The following is a 19,642-nucleotide window of genomic DNA, read 5'->3' as shown; positions in this document are numbered from 1 at the left end:
TCTCTGCACAAAAAAAAAAAAAAAAACGTTGTGAAAACGCGTTCACGCAACAAATTTATTTGAACATCTCAGCAAGCTATTTACAGAACACTGGTTTCTATCTGCAGGATAGCTTTCTTGGCTTTGGATTACTCTTGGTTAACTCGCGTGGCTTTTTGTTCGTCTTCCTTTTGGCTAACTCCCCCGCAGTTGCAGCAGGCAAAGGCTGACATGGAGGGAGTCAGCTGTGGTTCAAGCCTACCAGTGCGAGAGCAGCCTCGCACGGGCAGGCGAAGGTTGACACGATCTATCTCAAATCACAAAAAAAAAACGTGTTTTGTGCGCTCCGTGGACTTCGTCAAGCTTCGCAGGTAATCCTTGTTCACAGAGTGGGAGGGCACTAATTCTTTATTTTCGCCTGATTTGCACAGAGGGACACAAAAATAGGTCATCTCAGTGATCCTTAGAATCGCTTACAGAAAATTGCACGCAGACGTCAGTGAACGGGAAAAATAGGCCAGCGCGCGCGCTTGTCGTCTGCTCAAGCAGCTCAGCTGCGCCGCTACCATGCTTCGCGCCACACTGGGCCTCCTTGATTATCAGTCCCGGATCGTCCGCGGACTGCCCGAGGCGCAATTCGGCGCTCAATTTTACCATACAGTTTTATAAAACTTCTGGTCCTAGGGCAGTCCTCGGACTGCCTGCGGACCGTCCGTCAAGAAGGCCCACTGTTTACGTGGCTCCCCCGCGCGGTTGCAAAGGGCAGTGGCGGTGTGCGAAACCGACGGTGAACTGCAGGCAAAAGAAAATTAGAGGAGGCGCTGGTGGTGAACCGGTTTATCCGTCCGTGTTTTTCATTTTATCCGTACGTCGGCACTGTGGTTGATGCGGTCGCAGATTTGAACTCCAAGGATGACGTCAGGAAAGTTTGAGAAATTGTAGCGATTGTAGCCTGAGGCGTGCAACGAATATAAATCACTATGCGGTACGTTTTAATAACTTTCGTTCTCGGGGCATTGTTACTGATATGCCGAGCGAAGAAATCTAAGGAAGGCGAGAAGCCAGACTGGGCCAAAAAGGACGTGCGTGACTTCAACGATGCCGACTTGGAAAGACTGTACGAACAGTGGGAGGTGAGCGGCACCTTCGAGACGTGGTTACGAGCACGCGCTGAAACGCTTTTGCTTGTTTGCTTCTTAGGAGGATGACGAGCCGCTTGAGCCGGATGAACTACCGGAGTACATGCGACCCGCCCCCAAAATTGACTTGAAGAAGTTCGACCCTTCAGACCCGGAAAGTATTCTGAAAGCGTCCAAGAAGGGTAGGATGCTCATGACGTTTGTCACTGTGTCAGGTGAGCATTTGACGGCTATCGCGTACAGCATTGGATTTCGGGGTTATTGACTAGTTGTAGCTAATTCCAGCCAGATTACTGACCACGTAACACCTGGGGTACTTTTTCTCGGATACTTTTTCAATGCTTGTACGAACTGTTACAATTGTGTTCATGTCTGGACTAATGCACGTGCCATTTTGCTCCTCAGGAAACCCAACGAAGGAGGAAACTGAGGAGATAACGGCTATATGGCAAACGAGCTTAATGAATAATCATATCGGTGTGGACAGGTGAGCATTTCTTTTTATTTTGCTAGCTTTGATAATTGTGGCTAGGGCAGTCAAAAGCTTAAAGAGAAGCTATGTGGTAATTTCAAAAAAAAAAAAAAAACACCTTTCAGTGTCAGTCTAAGACCAAGACAGCACAGGCAACAAGTTGAAAATGAAGCTAAACTCATTGATGTGATCAAGCACGTTGAGGCAATCAAAAGACACGTGCTACGTTCTGGAGCTCGAAATCTGCAGCTGTAGGAAAGCTGTGTAAAGTTGTGCCAGTTCGCCGACTTAAGCATGTAGTCTCATTTTTGTTCTTCGTAGAGATGGTCAAGCATTATTTCATTTCAGCGTCGCTGAGCTTGGAATACAGCTTACTTCAGTTACATTGGCAATCGTTAACTAGAATGTCAGGCCTTGCTATTATTAGGGTTGGCTGTATGATGAGAATAAAAGGCGAACGTCTGGAAGACTACTTGTTTTACGACAGAACCTGAGGATGCTCAGAGAATTGTTGAAAAGAAAATTCCTGGAGTCATTGTTACCCATTGTAACATATGCACAAATCAATATGGCTTTGAATTTAACTCGTCATTTTGTTGATGGTTGAGCTCTGGTATTTCTAGTAAAAAGGCCTTTTTTTTTTTCATTTGCAGGTGAGAATATTAAACGACCTCTTTTTTTTTTTCTGTTCACCAGTTTTTCTCTTGTGATGTCATTTTGTCTTGTAGGCATAAAGGCCAACTGCACTGAAAATTTAGACTTGAAAACACTATTTCCATATAGTCTGCTGAAAAAGAAAGCAAGATTCCAAATACAACAGCGCGCGTGGACGCCACAAGCAGTCAGCAAAAATTGGCGGTTTTGAAACCGAAATCGAGCACGAGGTCGCGGGTTCGATTCCCGGCCGCGGCGGCTACTTTTCTGATGGAGGCGAAAAGCAAAAACGCCCGTGTGTACGAGATTTCGGCGCACGTTAAAGATCCCCAGGTGGTCAAAAATTAATCCGGAGCCCTCCACTACGGCGCGCCTCATCGCCTGCGTTGCGTCGGCACGTTAAACCCTACAATCAATCAATTGAAACCGAAATCAAGGAGAGTGTGGCCATTAAAATGACGTTGCAGCCGTCCAGTGAACGGCCGGATGGTCAGCACCTCGGGAGGAAGCCTGCGCGCAGGCTGTACGCATGCGGGGCAGCAAATGGGTGAAGCGTTTGCAGCAGAGCTCGACTGGTTCTCTAGCTGCATGGCTGGCCAGAAGAAACAGCCTTGGACGGAAGGAGCGTCATAGGCGTGTCATGGCTGTTTACGCGATCCGCCGGCAGGTGCACCATGGTCTGCAACGGAGCTGTTTTAAACACTTCTGACTGATTAACAAGGCGTTTCACGGGGCTACCGCTTGTGTCCCAGCTGATTTGGTGGTACTTACTACCCATTAAAAATAAATTTGGTCGAGCCGAAATTTGAGTTCAGTTGGCCTTTAACTACATTCTGGCAACTGGACTGCCGGGTTGCCTTCATCATGTCACCTCACACTAAGCTGATTGGAATGCAGCTCTCAGAGTCTCAGCTTTGCTTCTGTTTTGTTTAATGTGGGCTTAATCCTAGCAGTCAAATTCGTTGTGCTTTAATTTCTCACTTACAGGGGCTTCACTCCATCTTTGCACACAAGGTACACTTGTACCGTATCAATGTGTCAGGGCTCTCATGCCACCTAGATATATTCTCTAACAACTTTGGACATTTGCCTTGTGTCATGACTTTTCTCATGCACATGTTGCATTCACTAATTGCGGCAACCAACCGCTGGGATTACATTTGTCATAGCAGATTAAAACAGGCACTCCTTCAAGATTATTTATTCAGCTTTATCGGCCGTGAACCCCAATGGTTCATTCTTTTAAACAAAAATGGTTCTGAAATTGCTCATTTTTTGTCATGTAATGTCGCACTAGTACATGTCTAAAGGGCAAAAATAACTTTGGAAGTGGTGAACGTCAAAGAATAACTGTTTATTTACCATTATGTGTTGCACACTTCGATCCTGGATAAACAATGGTTTGAATAGCAATAGTGTACTAAGGTGTCTGTATGAAATCATGGGAAATCTCGTACAAAGAGGGCAATGTCAAAACCATATAGGTAGTGTGTAAACTCTTAATTAGTGAAAGTGCGAAAAACAAGACGGCTTCTGCCATCTATGTTCTAAATGAGGACCCTTTGATCTCTGTTCGGCAGAAGTCATTCAGCAAGTGGCAAATCACCCGTGATGAGATGCCCTCATCGTAAGCCAGAAACTAACCATTTCTAATTTCATAAAAACCCACCCTGAAGGTGCAGGAGGCAATGCTTTCTTATGCATAGCTTAGCACTCAGTTGCACCCATGGTAACCACTTGCCACTTAGTTCATTCTGAGGAAAATAAAATATAACAGTAGTCTGATATGCTTACTTGTGCTCCTGTTCTCATATTACAGGTTCCTCATTGGAGACAATCGGGCCATTTTCTCATTCAAGGACGGCGCTCAGGCATGGGAAGCGAAAGATTTCCTGATTGAACAGGAGCGGCTTGAGACGATATCGATAGAGAATAAGGAGTATCATGGCAAACACAGCACAAAGGTATGGCTAATGAAATGATGCCTTGCTACCTGTCAACATTGTTGTGCCTTTGTATGTGGTGGTAAGGAAAACAATTATTTTTCGTAATGTTTTCTTTTCAATTTTTCATAAAAGGTTTTTCTCTTTCCCAAATGGTTCGTAACCAGCGGTAACCACACGCACACGCTTGTGCGCTCAATTCCACGCGCGCTCACGTGTGTAGGTGCTCGCACATTGCGAAGCCAGAGGGGGCAACCAATCACATGGACGCGTGCAAGCGCATGCTGCTCCGCCCTTGGCGGGACCGGCTTGTTGAAATGGTCCGACCGTGCTACTAAAATAGCATGCTATTGGCAGTGCTCAGCACTATTATTGTAATAGTACACATAACCGTCTGCTTTGCATCTTACAGCAGAGCAACATTACCTTTATTACTAGTTTTTTTTACAGAAACACTGCAGATTCAATGCGTCACTGAGCACACATGGTGACCGAACTGGCAAGCCAAAGCTGTCAAAGCCTGATCGTGTGTGCGTCTCTATTCCTCAGTAGTGTCTGTTGCTCCTGTGCAAGTGTTAACCTTTGTGGCTTATGCACTAACTATGCGGGTTAATGACGAGGAGACTGAAGTGAAATCAGAGGCAGGGACAATGATACCAGTTGCAGCTGCTTTGACCGCGCCTGCCGTGGCTCTAGAACAGAGTTGGGTGTAGCGGTGTCTCTAGTTGGTCCCGGCTAATCCCCACGACGGACTAGATCGCTCTTTTGGACCGCGGTTGCACGTCACGTGATAGGACGTCACCAGTTCGCGCAAACCGTTGTTGGACCATGCACGACCACGGCTCTCACAGTCCAACACTTCGCTGAGGCTTTTCGGTCCGCAGTTTCAATGGCAGTCCACGATATCAAGCAGCGTGGTCTTGCAACACCTGCATCGCGTGGGCGGAGCCGAGTCTGTAGGCCACTTGAAAACGGCGTGGGCAGCGTGGCCGCTTCGAAGCGCTTAAAGGAGCCTGTCAATCACCCCCGGTTGTGTAGGCAGCAGGCTAGGCTTACAATCGCGATGCATACTTAATCTGCACTTTTACTAACGACTTGTATGACTCTTACTAGTGCGATGCTAGCCATCATTATCTCATTGTTTCACGCATGTGGAACTTTATTTATGGGAAGAGTTCTGCTCCAGCAGGCAGTGACAAGCTGTATTGGCAGCCCTGGTCACCCCGTCGTCGCCACTCGTCGCATCGCCTTCATGCGAACGACGCCGCAGTCTGCGTGAGCGCGCCTGCCGGGCATGCATGCGGGTGGCTGTTATCGTGGGGATGAAACATATTGCGTGCAGGTTTGGGCGTTTCAACATGTTGTCGTTGTTGTGCGTTTCAACATGTTGTTTGAGAGTTCAGATGGTTGGCCATTCGTGGTCCACTCAGCTGGCCCGCCGTGTGGATGTGCTGTGCTCTGGATTGGACCGTGGTGGACCGTGACGTCGCATCACGTGCTGAGCACGAGGTCGCGGGTTCGATTCCCGGCCGCGGCGGCCGCTTTTCTGATGGAGGCGAAAAGCAAAAACGCCCGTGTGTGCGATATTTCGCCGCACGTTGAAGATCCCCAGGTGGTCAAAATTAATCCGGAGCTCTCCACTACGGCGCGCCTCATCGCCTGCGTTGCGTCGGCGCGTTAAACCCTACAATCAATCAATCAAATCAATCGTCGCATTACGTGACCGATCGGACCACGGACTCGGTCAGTCATGTGGAAAGGTCTTAACTCTTTCGTTACCATGCCTATTCAAATCGATCACCGGTGATCGATGATTTATATTGCCTATTTCGACATGTTGTAGTCGTTTCTCGTACACCTAATGCAGCCAGTGATTAGTCTAGGCACTGCCCTTTTAGAATCAGTTTAAATTTTCCTGCTCCGGCGACATTGAGATTTTTGGCGGCATTTTTTGCGAGCTGAGGTGCGCGTGTTTTTGAGGAAAGGGGCGTGGCTGCTGCACTTCAGAAAAAAGGATGCCGGTCGTGGTTAGGCTGCATTACCATAATATTTTTTTTGTCAAAAGGCTCCTGGCAAGTCAAATACCAAATAATAGGGTCAGCTTTGTAATCTGACAGCGTTGAGAGGTGATAATTACTTGAAAATGGCCCCAGCTATTCAATAATGATCTTTGGTTCGGACAAAGGGCAGCTTTATTCTCCCAAAGCTTATTTCCGATGGTTCCCCGCATGTCTAGCAAGTGTGCCTGACATTTTCAACCAGTTTCCAGCAGTTTCGGTTTCGTTTTCGCATTGCAAAGTTCATATTTGGCGCTACTACGCAGTTACCCAACTACAAGCTCATTTGCCATGGCGCCTCCGTTGCCCGCTACTGCTCCTCAAAACAAGCATGCCGCTCGCGCTTCCACTTTATCTACGCCTTCCTTCTCTGATAAGAGCTTCCACTGAAAGTGAAACGATAACACCAAGTCGTCGGGTATCAGTTCAGACGAGGAGAACGCTTCCAATCGGCCTTGAACATCGCCAGCTGTTCACCGGCCAGTTTCGTTTTCATATGAGAGTATTTCAGGAGGTCTAGTGTCGCTTCTTAGTAGTACTGTCTATTCTGACAAAGTCTCCAACAGCCTTGTATTTGTTTCTTTTCAAAATTGTTAGGTGGCGCTGCAATGTAGTAGGCTCATAGTGCTGAACTCTCTTCACAGCCCGACGGCAGCTTGGTGAAAGCTTGCTGGGCATGATTCTAGCGCATCGTACCTTATTCCTGCAAGCAGGGCTACCATAGTGAGTCAGAACATGATAATAAACCGCAAATGAAAGTCTCATCAGAACGTCAACAAGCATCAAAGAGTTTGGTTCTCAACTCCAAGCGGATTTTTTCACATCGCTTGCTTGCCTTCAATATTGTGCCGGTCATAATCATTGAAAAGGTGTTTTTACATCACGTGGAGGCTAATTTGGGCCTTTAATAATGTCAAACCACCAGATTTCTTCTAGAGAGCTATCCAAAATAGCAAAACTTGAAATAGAGGTTCGGCTTCACCACATGGCACGGGCACCACGTGGGCTAACATTTTCTTTTATATCTGACAAATTGTACTGCGCAAGTCAATTTTTTTTTCTAGGACGGGTCTTTGAAATGTCTACCTACAAAATGTATATTCTAAATTTTTTCTACTACAGGTGGTTTATTATACACAACTTACTTTTTTCTTTTTTCTTCGACGCGTGGACAAAAATTTCGAATTCGATAATTTTTTTCGGCATCATTATTTAGGAAAACATTATTAAAACTAATGTCGTTGGAAAGCGCGTGGAATAATCTGCATTGTAGGTCACTGCAATGTGTGCCTAACCAATATGTATAGCACAAAAAAATGTTTTGTTATACCCTTCAAAATTGGTCAATTTTCCGCGGTAACGGAAGAGTTAAGTAGATTCTGGCATGTGCCCAAATAACTAGCATCTCCAGACCATGGGAAACTCAACGCATTTCACCTTGCGCCTTGTCTGTGGCAGTCATGAGGTGGCGCACGGCATTGTGAGCGCGCAAGCGAGCGTGTGTAGTTACCTTTTTAAAGGGGTACTGACACCAGGTTTTGGTGTTAATATTATTACACAGTTCGCTTCCTTTACTCAACAGACTACCCTGGCTGAAATATGAGTGGCCTGCGACGCATGGAACATACTTCAATTTGATCCGATTTATTGCGCCGCTGAAACAGGACGCGGATAGGTGCGCAGCAAATGGACATCAGTGTGACATCACTCCATGAGAGGGAAAACAAGTGACATAGCCGTGTACCTCCAACTCTTGTCAAAAACTCGTGACGTCACTTCACACGTGTGGCCCGGCGAGGGGCGATTGAACGCTGGCGCGTTCACGGAGTGATACACGTAGCCAGAGTGACAGGTATAACCGCCGCGCAAAAACGCACTCTTGCCAAAAATAAAGTTCCACGCGCAGGAAAGGAGCCGATAATAAAGCTCAAAATCAGATCAGATTGTGACGGCTGTGGTCAAATGTTCATCTTCAGGAACAGAAATAGTAGCCACACAAGCAGGACACCCGAGAAAAGCTAGTATGTTGCTTTTTAAAGGGACACTGAAGTGAATTTGTCAAGCTCCCGTTTTTGCTTGCACTGCGTAGACTGGCTCAAATTAGCACACTTTTCATCGTTTTTACGATTGACAAATCGGTAATTATTTTACAAAGCGTGAAAGAAGAAAAACTACCATGCGCGGTTTGCGGCGGCCGCACCAACTAAAGCTGTGACGTTAGGAGGAGCGGGCACCGTGATTGGACGATGCCCAAGGTGAGCAATCAAACAAGTTGCGGTTTCGGTTTCGGTTCTGTAAAACACAACCGTTGGCGTTGTTGGATGGGCATTCTCAATAACTCAGTAATCATCGTACCGCACTTCTGCCATGTTGTCAGCTGAAAAAGTGCATAAAGATAAGCCTCCTAGGACGGCTTGGAATCGTAGCATTCACTAGCCGAAACCTACGCAGTGCATGAACGCCCTCCGCGTACCCGCAGACGCCCAAATGTCATGCGCTTTTCCCCCATACTTGGAGCTTGCCTCCCTCATGCCTGTATCGTAAAAAGCGTGTTCGCACCAGGCCAAGGGTCTGTTCATTCTGGCCTGTGCCCACTGCCTGCAAGCAGTCGGTGCTTATGGCAGCAGCACGCCAACGAGAACTCGCTAGCGCGCCAGTGCCAGCCTGCGCGCGTTTTGTAAACTAGTTCGTGGAGCCATGAACGTTGCGGCCCAAAAAAAGGTGAACTCAATATAGAAAACATCGGCGGAAAACGAAAAAGTTAACTTACAGAAAAAGAAAGCACGTACCCGCGGGGATTCGAACTCCTGACTTGCAAAATACTTGCGGTGGCATATCCAGCCCCCCAAGCCACTCGGCCACGGAGCGGGCTCCGCTGGCTTTGGTAATATAAGGTATATATTGTACAACCAGTTTACACTTTTATTTAGTTTTGGCATTTCAAGCAGCTTAGGTGACTATTTGTTGTATTGCGCTCGTGCAGTAAGCGTCGCCCGAGTTTCCACAATAGCTCACGTCTAGCAATTGCATTTCGTAGACGGAAAAGCGTTCGCAGATGCATAGTCGTGCTGCTGACCGCTGTGCTTGTTCGCCCAGCTCAAAAAAGTGCTTCCCGCACCCTAGTTTTACGCTGTACGGTAAAAATATCAGTTGATTTTATTTCCTTAGTACCTATATTGACTTCGCTGACTCTTCTCCCGCCTTCAAGAGGCCTTATATTTTCCTACTGGCGTACCAGTCAGCGAAGCGTCGCATGTGCGCTTGTGCAGCGCTTGTGTGAAGCGACCTTGACTTGGAGCTAGATACAGTGTACAAACTAACCAAGTAAAGAAAGGCAGATTCTACCATTCACAAACGTGTCCTGGCTTCGTTTCAACTGAGCGAACGAATTGCGACGACCCGTCGGCGGCCGGCGGACGAAACGCTGGGCCGACTGACTGTCTGAAGGCAGGGGAGCCGTGCAGTAGCGCAGCCAATTGCGAGCTCGGCTCCTCTCGACGTCACACGAAAACGCCGCAGAGAATGGGCGAGCGTAAAGAGAGGAGGACAGCATTTTCGAATTAATTTTTCTACTAAATAAAATCGCGTAAACGCGCCCAGGGTGGTCGAAACATGGTCTGGGGACTCCGGACTACAATTTGCGCAAGTAATCCCGCAATGTTTACATATCACTTCAGTGTCCCTTTAAGGCGCAACCAGCCGCGGTGGCTCAGTGGCTATGGCGTTGGGCTTCTGAGCCCAAGGACACTGCTTCGATTCCCGTCTGCGGTGGCTCAGTGGCTAAGGCGTTGCGCTGCTGAGCACGAGGTCGCGGGTTCGATTCCCGGCCGCGGCGGCCGCTTTTCTGATGGAGGCGAAAAGCAGAAACGCCCGTGTGTACGAGATTTCGGCGCACGATAAAGATCCCCAGGTGGTCAAAATTAATCCGGAGCCCTCCACTACGGCGCGCCTCATCGCCTGCGTTGCGTTGGCGCGTTAAACCCCACAATCAATCAATCAATCAATCAATCGTCTGCGGTGGCCGCTTTTTCGATGGAGGCGAAAAGTGAAAACGCGTGTCTGTTCGAGTTTTCAGTGCTCGTTAGATCACCTGCAGGTGGTCTAAATTAATCCAGAGCCCTCCACTACGGCGCGCCTCATCGCCTGTGATGCGTCGGCACGTTAAACCTCGCAATCAATCTTTCTAAGGCCCAGGCTGGTTTTTTAAGTGCGAATGTACTTTATAAGCGACCCCAAACCTTCCACCGCCGCCGCCGGCGGCGGCGGCGGCGGCGTCTGCAGTCCTCCTCTCCCTAGCAACGGCGTGAAGCGGAGAGGAGCGTCGGTAGCAACGGCGCGGTGACGTCACTTCACCACGTGACCGCGCTCGCTCCGCCTCCTCGCCGTGGCTGCGCGGGTGCGCGCCGCTCCCCGCACCGCTCCTCGCGCCGTGACGTCATGGTATGACGTCACAGCGCGCCTCCTCTCCCCAGCAGCTGCCGCGCGCCTCTCTCTCCACCGTGACGTCACACTCTCTCCTCTCCCCATCGCTCGGCTGCAGCTGCCGTGCGCCGCTGTCCCTCTCCCCTTGCGCTCGCCTCCTCTCTCAGCCACCTGGCTCGGCGCGCTCGGCGCGGCGTACCCCCCTATATATGCAGCGATAAACTGCCAGACCTCCGTGGGTCGGCTCGCGCGCGCTCACGGGCGAATGCCAACGGATTTTAACTTTACTCCCCCTCATAGCATCACCCCGTGCATTCGCACTTAACCATGTTCCCCCTCGGGGAAATGCTTGGGAGTTTTTAACAAGAACTTGTGTAGGTAAATATACTAAGCTGTATTTTCAATGAGCACGCATTATAAAAAGACTCTTGTATGGGATAGGCGCATTCTGTACTGTTTAGTTTGCATGACAGAATCTAAGATAGCTATCACACAGCCTGCCTTTACTGCATGCCTGATGGTCCATACGCTTTCCTGGCAAGCTTGAGTGCATCAAATCAACACTGTTAATGCAGTGCGCCATTCATTATGGTGCTCTTAATATTCTTTTCTTTTTAATTTTGTGTGTGCCATTCTCATTTATCCTGCGGCTTTGAATATTGGACTGCGTTCAGCTTCCCTATCTTGTACCATGGAGTGAAGTGTATAGGTAAAACCCAATCTAACTAAGACACCAGGAACTGCGAAATCTTTCGTTAAATTGAGAACTTTGTAATATCAGGACTGCCACATTAGAAGCAGTTGATTCCATAGATTTGATGTCTAAAGGGAGGCACATCTCAGCAGCTACCATGATATCGCGATTGCAGCGGCGCTGGCACTTGCCTGTCAATAATTTAGCAATGCACTAAAAGTCCTCGGTGAAAATAATAAGCCAGCCGGGGAGTTTTCGCACCCCAGCAGATGCACGAAACACAGCACATTTTTGTTTTACCATTTTTCCCGCTTAGCGGAACGTTCTTGGCTCTCAAATCCTTGGACTGTGTAAACAGGGCTTCCCCCAACTTCTCATGCGGGGTGGTCTTGAGGTTATTTTCTTCGACGCCATTCTAGATAAAGTGGCATGGATGATGGCGTCCTGTCCCTTCAAGATTGTGGAAAGTGTGCTGGCCGGGACACCATGGTCTGTGGCCACGGAACTGCTGAGTTTATCTCATGGAGCTCTGTGAAAACAAAACTAGAGGCCTCGTTTTTGTCTTTTCTGACGTGGCGCAATAATCATTGTGGTGTTCTGACGAAACGCAAAATTGCTCCTTTTTTAAATGTGTGTTTCTCGAAATACTTTAGTAAATCGGAGATGGTGCTGAATGTATTTCGTTAGTTAAAGTTCATCAAAGCATTGATCCGTAAATGCACCTGTGGGGAATCCGAATTTGTTTGTTTTATCAGGAAATTTGTAAGATCGGGTTTCATTAGGTCAAGTTTTGACTGTAGTAAGTATAATTTTATGTTGTAGAATGTGATAGCTCTGAGCCAAACAAGATGTGTCCATACCCCGCACGGGGCACCTTGAGCAATCTTGGTGACTGTGTTGGCGACACCGTGAACCCCGAGCCCCCATACTCTTGCTGTAATCTACCGTGGCTACGAGTTGTAAGGTGAAGGGCAGAAACCACAAAAGGTGGCCGTCGGAGCCCAGGTCAAGCTCCGGCGGATGGGCTCCCTGTCTGTTTACCAGGCAGGGAGCTCCGGGACCTCTTCAGCTATCAGGGTAATGCTGACAAAGAAAGTACCCCCGTCTCCCTGCATTTATACTATGCCATATGGTATTTTCTAAAACCCCTCCCCAAACGTGATCGGTCCCTGAAAAGGGGCCGCATCGAAGTATCTTTTTTCCCGTTGCCATCTGTAACCTTTTCTGAACCGGATAATTTTTCTCGATTTCTTGTGATGGAATCCCTCAATTCAGCCCACCATCTTGCATCGCAGTCAGTCTTCTTGATCGCAAAATATCTTGAAGCCGTAATAGGAAAATCGTATAAGGTCATAAAACAAAGGACTGGTGAACTCCTCATCGAGGTAAACGACAAGCAGCAGTCCACAAAGCTTCTAGCTCAGACTAGACTGGCTGATCTAGACATCAGGGTCACACCCCATCGGAGTGGAGTCTCAACAGCTCGCAGGGTGTGATATCCGAGACAGATCTTCTGAACGAAACGGATGCGGATCTCCTTGCGGGCTTGAAGGATCAGGGCGTCACTGCCGTGAGACGCATCACCATCCGCAGAGACGACAAGGAGATTCCCACCAAGCACATCATCTTGACTCTTAACTGCGCAGTACTTCCACAACATATAAATGCAGGCTTTATCCGGTGCCCCATCCGGCCATACATTCCAAACCCGCGCCGCTGCTTTAAGTGCCAGCGGTTCGGGCATGGAACCAACTCCTTGCCGTGGCCGAACGACCTGTGCAAAATGCGCGGCACACGATCATCCGAGCGACAACTGCCCATTCGACACCCTCTCTTGGGTGAACTGCGGGGGGCCGCATGCAGCGTACTCCCGTAAGTGCGAAAAATTTCAAATGGAAAAAAGATAATCAACATCAAGGTCACTGAGAACATCACCTTCCCAGAGGCGTGGAAGAGGTTTGCCTCTTTCCCCCTGGGGAGGTACGCCGACGCAGCTCGCCGGTGGGTGGGGTGGCGTCTGGCTTCCACAGGGACCCAGTTCAGCGAGTCTGACCTGGTCCCTCCCCCGCCCCCCACTGGGTTGCTTCAGGCAGCCCAACCCATCACCACGCCACTTGCTAAGGCAGCAGCGGTTGTGGTGTCAACCGCCTCTGTTGGGACTGGTGCCGCTTCCGCCCCTGAATCCCCTTCCTCCAGTACGTTGGAGGGTGCCGAGGGGATGGACACCGAGAGCCCCGCATCGGCTCCCACTGCCACTGCACCGCCCGTGCCACCTCTGGCGCCCTCGGCGGTGGCGGGTCAAACGAAGAATCCCTGAGTGGGGGACAAGTACGGGGGGCCCGGTCCATGGGCGCCTCTTTGACATCTGACGAGGAGATGGATGCCAGGCCGTTCCTGCCTGCAACGCAGCGCAAGGAGCGGCCTCCGACTTCCAAGCCTGCAGAAAGGCCCAAAAAGCCCAATCCTAGAGTCACAGCCCCGAAAGACGACACATAAACATACACACTCCAGTAGCTCTCACACTAAATAATGGGAAGAGAAAACATAATTCAATGGAAGTGTAGAGGCCTTAAAAATCTTGACGATGTGTACGAGATACTGCACTCCAATCAGCCAAGTGTCCTATGTCTAAAATAAACACATTTAAATTATAAACATACAAATTTTTTGAATACTTACCTGGTATTTAGGAAGGACAGGGATGGCGGTGGTACATCTTCCGGAAGGTATGGCCATCATTGCCCGAAAGTCCTTGGCGTGTCACTCTATCCAGTTACAGACCGTCCTTGAGGCTGTTGCCATTCGTACCATAATTTTGAATAGGGTAATAACACTATGCTCCGTTCACATCCCTCCTGATTTCCAGCTCTCGAGCTCAGATTTTGAGGGCCTTGTAGATTAGCTACCCGCACCTTTCATTCTTTTAGGCGACCTCAACGCACATAACTCTCTTTGGGGCCCTGCTCGCACGGATGCCCGAGGTCACCTTATCGAAAAATATCTAACACCTTCGGGAGCATGCCTATTCAATAAAAACAAGCCTACATACCATAATATAGGACACAACACTTATTCACACCTCGACTTGGCTATTGGTTCTGCAGTACTCTTTCCATCTCTTGAATGGGATGTTGGCACTAACCCATATGGTAGTGACCAATTCCCAACCCCATTAATATACATAGGTAAAGGCCCGAACAGTTCACCTTCCCATAACAGGTTCAATGAAGCTAGAGCGAACTGGAGTACATTTACAGAAACATCCAAACTACACCACACATCCATAACACACCTACACATTGAAGAAGCCACCCAACTCATCACGGCACACAGCCTCGCCGCCGCCGCCGAAAAGTCCATTCCCCAGGCCTCCGGTGCCCTGTGCAACCCAAGGAGGCCCTGGTGGAATGAGGACCGTAGGCGTGCGCGAGAGGCCCAGAACAAGGCGTGGGGTGTTCTTCACCAGTACCCCACGTCAGATAATCTCATTTCTTTTAAACGGGCCAAGGTTCTTGGGAAGCGAGTGCGTCGTGAGGCGAAAAGGGACAGTTGGCGCACCTTCCTCACTTCCATCAATTCATACACAGACACACACAAAGTCTGGACACGAATACGAAAACTAAAAGGACAACAGGCACACAGCCTGCCCCTGGTTAGTACAACAGGGGACACACTGGAAGACCAGGCTAACGCACTCGCACAACACTTCCAACACGTCCAGTTCAGCACACTACACCAACACTTTCATAAAACACAAAACATCCTGTGAGAAGAAGTCCTTGCGAGATAGTAATAAGTCGACTTCATCTTATAACACCCCCTTCTCACTTCATGAGCTGAAGATCGCACTCAGTACTTGTAAACCTTCAGCTCCAGGCGCAGACAACATTACATACACCAAGATACAACACTTACACGCATAGACACTTGAAACCCTCCTTCACCTCTACAACAAAATATTTCTTTCGGGGTGCCTTCCAGGGTCTTGGAGGGAGGCCATCGTAGTTGCCTTTTTGAAAGAGGGGAAGGACCCTTCCTCTCCCTCAAGTTATCGTCCCATCGTCCTGACAAGCTGCCTGTGTAAGCTGCTCGAGAAGATGATCAATAGGAGACTCGTGTACTTAGAGTACAATGGTCTTCTCGACAGCTGCCAGGCTGGTTTCAGGGCTGGGAGATCCACCAACGATCAACTGGTTACGCATTGGAATTGTATGTAAAAGATGCCTTCATCTATAATCAGTTTTGCATAACAGTCTTCTTTGATATGGAAAAGGCCTATGACATGGCCTGGCGGTACGGCATCTTGAGTGACCTCAAGTCGTTTGGTGTCTCCGGCAACATGCTGACTGCCCTCGCTAGCTAATTGTCGGAAAGAACCTTTCGAGTGAGGGTTGGTAGTGCACTTTCCAATGTATATGTGTAGGAAAATGGCGTTCCTCAAGGCGCTGTCTTGAGCTGCACACTATTCATTAAGATGAACTCGCTCCGAAAAACATTGCCACCAACCATTTCCTGTTCTGTATATGTAGATGACGCCCAAATATCGTTTAAGTCTTGTAACTTCTCAATTTGTGAACGCCAAGTCCAGCTTGGGGTGAACAAACTAGCTGGATGGGCGGACACAAACGGTTTTAAACTGAACCCTGTAAAAAGTACTTGTGTTGTGTTCTCCTGGAAGCGCTGGATTCATGCGGACCCTGATATCTCTATTAATGGTGTAGTAATTCCTGTCAGAGGGGAACAGAAGTTTTTGGGCTTAATATTCGATAGTAAACTTACATTTATCCCTCACTTGAAGCAGTTAAAACAGAAATGCCTAAAAACAATGAACATTTTTAAAGTCCTGTCACACCAATCCTAAGGTGCTGACAAGCAGCTCCTCCTGCGCATTTATACTGCAGTGGTAGGATCTCGCTTGGATTATGGCAGTGTCGTGTATGGGTCCGCGACGAAGACGGCGCTAAAAATGCTTGACCCAGTGCTGCATTTGGGGCTTCATTTTGCCTGTGGCTCCTTTCACACTAGCCCCGTTGAAAGCCTCTATGCAGAGTGTCACAAATGGTCCCTGTATTACCAGAGGACGTACACTAACTTTTTGTATGCCTCTAAAATAATGTCTATGACAAATAATCCGTTTAATTCAACCATTCATGATGCATCCTCACAGCAGCTCTTTGTAAACCGTCCATCTATTTCCATGCCGTTCCCTCTCAGAGTGAGAGCAGAAGCTTGTGAGCTAGCGGTGTCATTTTCACACATCCACAAGACACCCATCACTGATTTTATTGCACCGTGGCAACTCTAGGCTGTTTGTTGTGACTTGTCCTCCCTGCATTTCGATAAAAACAGGGCACCAAGGGTAGCCATTATGCAGCATTTCCTCTTCCTGCAGGAGAAGCATCAGTGTGCAGGGTATTACTGCGATGCATCAAAGACAGCTACGGCTGTGTCTTGTGCTGCACATGGGCCGAACTTCAATGTGTGTAAAAGAATGAACTCCCACAACAGCATTTTTACGGCTGAAGCACACAGCATTTTTCTTGTTTTGCATCACATCGTTCAACATCAAATTTCAAAGTCTATAGTGTTTACAGATTCTTTTAGTGTTGTACGTGCACTTTTGTCTAGAAAATGCTCAAAAAATTATGTAATCAATCTTGTTTTTAAGGCCCTTATGTCGGCATACGCCTCAAGTCTTGAAATAACAATATGTTGGGTTCCTGGCCACTGTGGAATAGCCGGGAATGAAACGGCAGATAAAGTGGCCACTGCTGCTACACTCTTGAATACTGTGGACATAGCAACAGTGCCGTACACAGACATGAAGCCACACATTAGACACCAACTTCGCAACACATGGCAAACACACTGGAGTGAACAGACAGACAAGTTACACGCAGTAAAACCACACTTGGGATCATACACTACTGACTCACACAACAGATACATTGAAGTTACCTTAGCTAGGTTGCGGATAGGCCATACACATGTAAAACACTCACACCTGCTCACTGACTCTCCAAGACCCATGTGTAGCAGGTGTGGGGAGGACCTATGCGTAGTCCACATCTTAATCACATGCAAGGCACTCGACACAACAAGACACAGACACTTCAAGGAACTTTACAGACAACACATTCCGCTACACCCTTCCTTGTTTTTGGGGGTGGCAATGCCATGGTTTCTGTGCTACGCGTTTTTAAATATTTGTCTGATGTTAACTTTTTTTAAACCTCATATCCTATCATGCGTAATCAACACTGGCCCTATACACCAGCCATCACCATTGCTTTTAATTGATTTTACTGTTATTCTGGCTTACACGTTGAAGGATCCCCCTTCGAGCGTAAAGGGTTCGCGAGCCCGAACCCGCCCGACGAAGTAACACCGATCCGCATGAGAACGAATCACCGGTTTATTCCGGGAAAACCAAGGCAGGAAAAAACAAACAAAGCAAGTTAGGAGGCAATGTAAAAAGAGTACAGTAAGCAAGCACGGAAAGCGCGTAAAGAAAACCTTGCGGCGGTTGAAGCACTGCTTGTCCAGAAAGTTACAGCATGGTGCTGAACACTCACGACGACGTCTTCAGTCCCTTGTGCCGACGTAGGGTGAAGAGCGTCCGCCGCGGACGCTGGTTGCTTCTCGCTGTCTGGGCGTCATGATCGTGGCTCGCGGCCGCCCGCGGCCGCAGCTGCTCTCGCGTGTCCCCCGGTGCGCACTGTCCAACTGCTACTGTGAGCGCCGCCTTTAAGCCACTCTGTTGGTTGTGCGCATGCTCCAGGTTCTGTTGCACTACACGTGTTCGTTGTGGCTCACTGTTCATCACACACGCGCGCACGGGCACATGACGCACTGACGCCACTATCGGTGTTCGACCGGCTCTCACAGCAGTGTAATCACCCTCCGCGGGCGCACGTAGGGGCTGCGTCCCTACAACGTTTTAGTAGCCACTGTTTTCTGTTGTATACTTTTGTTTGGCGCTCTTTGCCCCAGTTGGCCTTGCGCCAAAAAAATCCAACCATCATCATCATCAAGATGTGTCCATATCTATTTCATGACCTCCCTCCCCATAACCCTTTGTGACACATTAGGATGTAGCCATTAGAAAAATTTGAAACTGCCTGTGTATGCTTTTGATAACCAAAATTTAAACACTCGATCTCATAAGTAGTCAATAAATTAGGTCGTGTCCTAATCATTAACACGATATCGTAAATGTGACCAGTTTCCTAACCATTGCTCCAGTAGAAAACATTTACACATTATTGTGATCTGTAGCCCTCATATATTTAGGTGAACATTATTGCGATCTGTAGCCTTTATATTTTAAGGTGATAGCTTCAGTTTTGCTTCAATAAACAATTAACTAGATAGAAAACTTAAAACCAAGAACACCTACTTGGCGCACCGAGTATTTGGCGTGTCAAGTAGGTGTTCTTGAACCGCTCAGTAGGTGTTCTTGAACCCGACTTCAACCGCTCAGCCTTAAAGCGGGAGATGCGAATGCTAGCTGAGAAGTTCACGTGGGGATGATGACGAGAATGCTCTTAACGGTCGCGTGTACAATTCTACATGCCATGTTACAAAGGGATAATCACAGCCCTTATGAGGGTAAAAGTTATCTGTTGCCTGCCACATTGAAGAGTGGAATCATGATTTGCCTTCTCAAAGGAGTAATTGAGACATCTGCTGCTCAAATTAGGAGAGTGGCTTGAGGTGGGGTGGATTTGTTCGCACATGTGTAAATTCACTCATCGCCTGTTGTCATACCCTACATTCTTACCAATTCCTTCAATTGAGAAATGGGCCCTGATTTGTCGACTCACAAGATGAAGTGTTGAGATTTGAGCATGGTGTTATACTTTCCACTGCAGGGTGGCAGCCAGAAAGCAACCGACGAGCTCTGACCACTGCTGCTGTGACGCGACATGTGCAGTCTCTTCTTTTCGACGTCACAAGCTAGTCAACAAAATCACTTTTTTTGTTCATATGTGCACCCTGGTAAAGCACGTTTATTTTGTTACATTCCTTTAGAAAACGTGTTTAAAAAGCATTTCTCGTTATGAACATTGGGAATAAAATCTGCATAATTTATAATAAATGAGTCGTTTTCATTGGTGGTTCTTTACAGCTGATATAAAGAAAGCTGCAGCAATAGGCAAAAAAGAATTTGATATAGTTTGTGGGGTTATCACCTTTTAGTAGGCACGTGAAAATGTACCATGCTGTTTGACAGTTTTTTTAAAGGTAAACTTCGCTATGCAACGTCTTTTCCCTTTGCT

At 48.0% G+C, this 19,642-nt stretch overlaps 1 protein-coding gene across 1 annotated transcript; it reads left to right on the top strand.

The window, feature by feature from the left end:
* The first annotated feature begins 756 nt into the window (after positions 1–756).
* On the top strand, positions 757–19,461 carry Boca (LDLR chaperone boca). The gene is made up of 5 exons (XM_077706431.1): positions 757–1,112; positions 1,180–1,333; positions 1,524–1,605; positions 4,064–4,208; positions 19,235–19,461. Exons 1-5 carry the CDS (start codon positions 960–962, stop codon positions 19,265–19,267), a joined length of 567 nt encoding a protein of 188 aa, XP_077562557.1. The 5' UTR covers positions 757–959; the 3' UTR covers positions 19,268–19,461.
* The last annotated feature ends 181 nt before the right edge of the window (positions 19,462–19,642 follow it).

Source organism: Haemaphysalis longicornis, unplaced genomic scaffold (assembly GCF_048455015.1).
Source record: "Haemaphysalis longicornis isolate Haplotype H1 unplaced genomic scaffold, Haemaphysalis longicornis Haplotype H1 scaffold_4, whole genome shotgun sequence".
Classification (NCBI taxonomy): Eukaryota; Metazoa; Arthropoda; class Arachnida; order Ixodida; family Ixodidae; genus Haemaphysalis; species Haemaphysalis longicornis.
Note: the sequence above shows the minus strand (reverse complement) of the source record. Positions and strands in the feature narration are given on the sequence as shown.

Coding starts and splice junctions, on each gene's coding strand:
- Boca (XM_077706431.1), top strand. CDS start 960: ATGCGGTACGTTTTAATAACTTTCGTTCTCGGGGCATTGTTACTGATA. Junction 1,113..1,179: donor GACTGTACGAACAGTGGGAG/GTGAGCGGCACC, acceptor TTTGCTTCTTAG/GAGGATGACGAGCCGCTTGA. Junction 1,606..4,063: donor AATCATATCGGTGTGGACAG/GTGAGCATTTCT, acceptor CTCATATTACAG/GTTCCTCATTGGAGACAATC.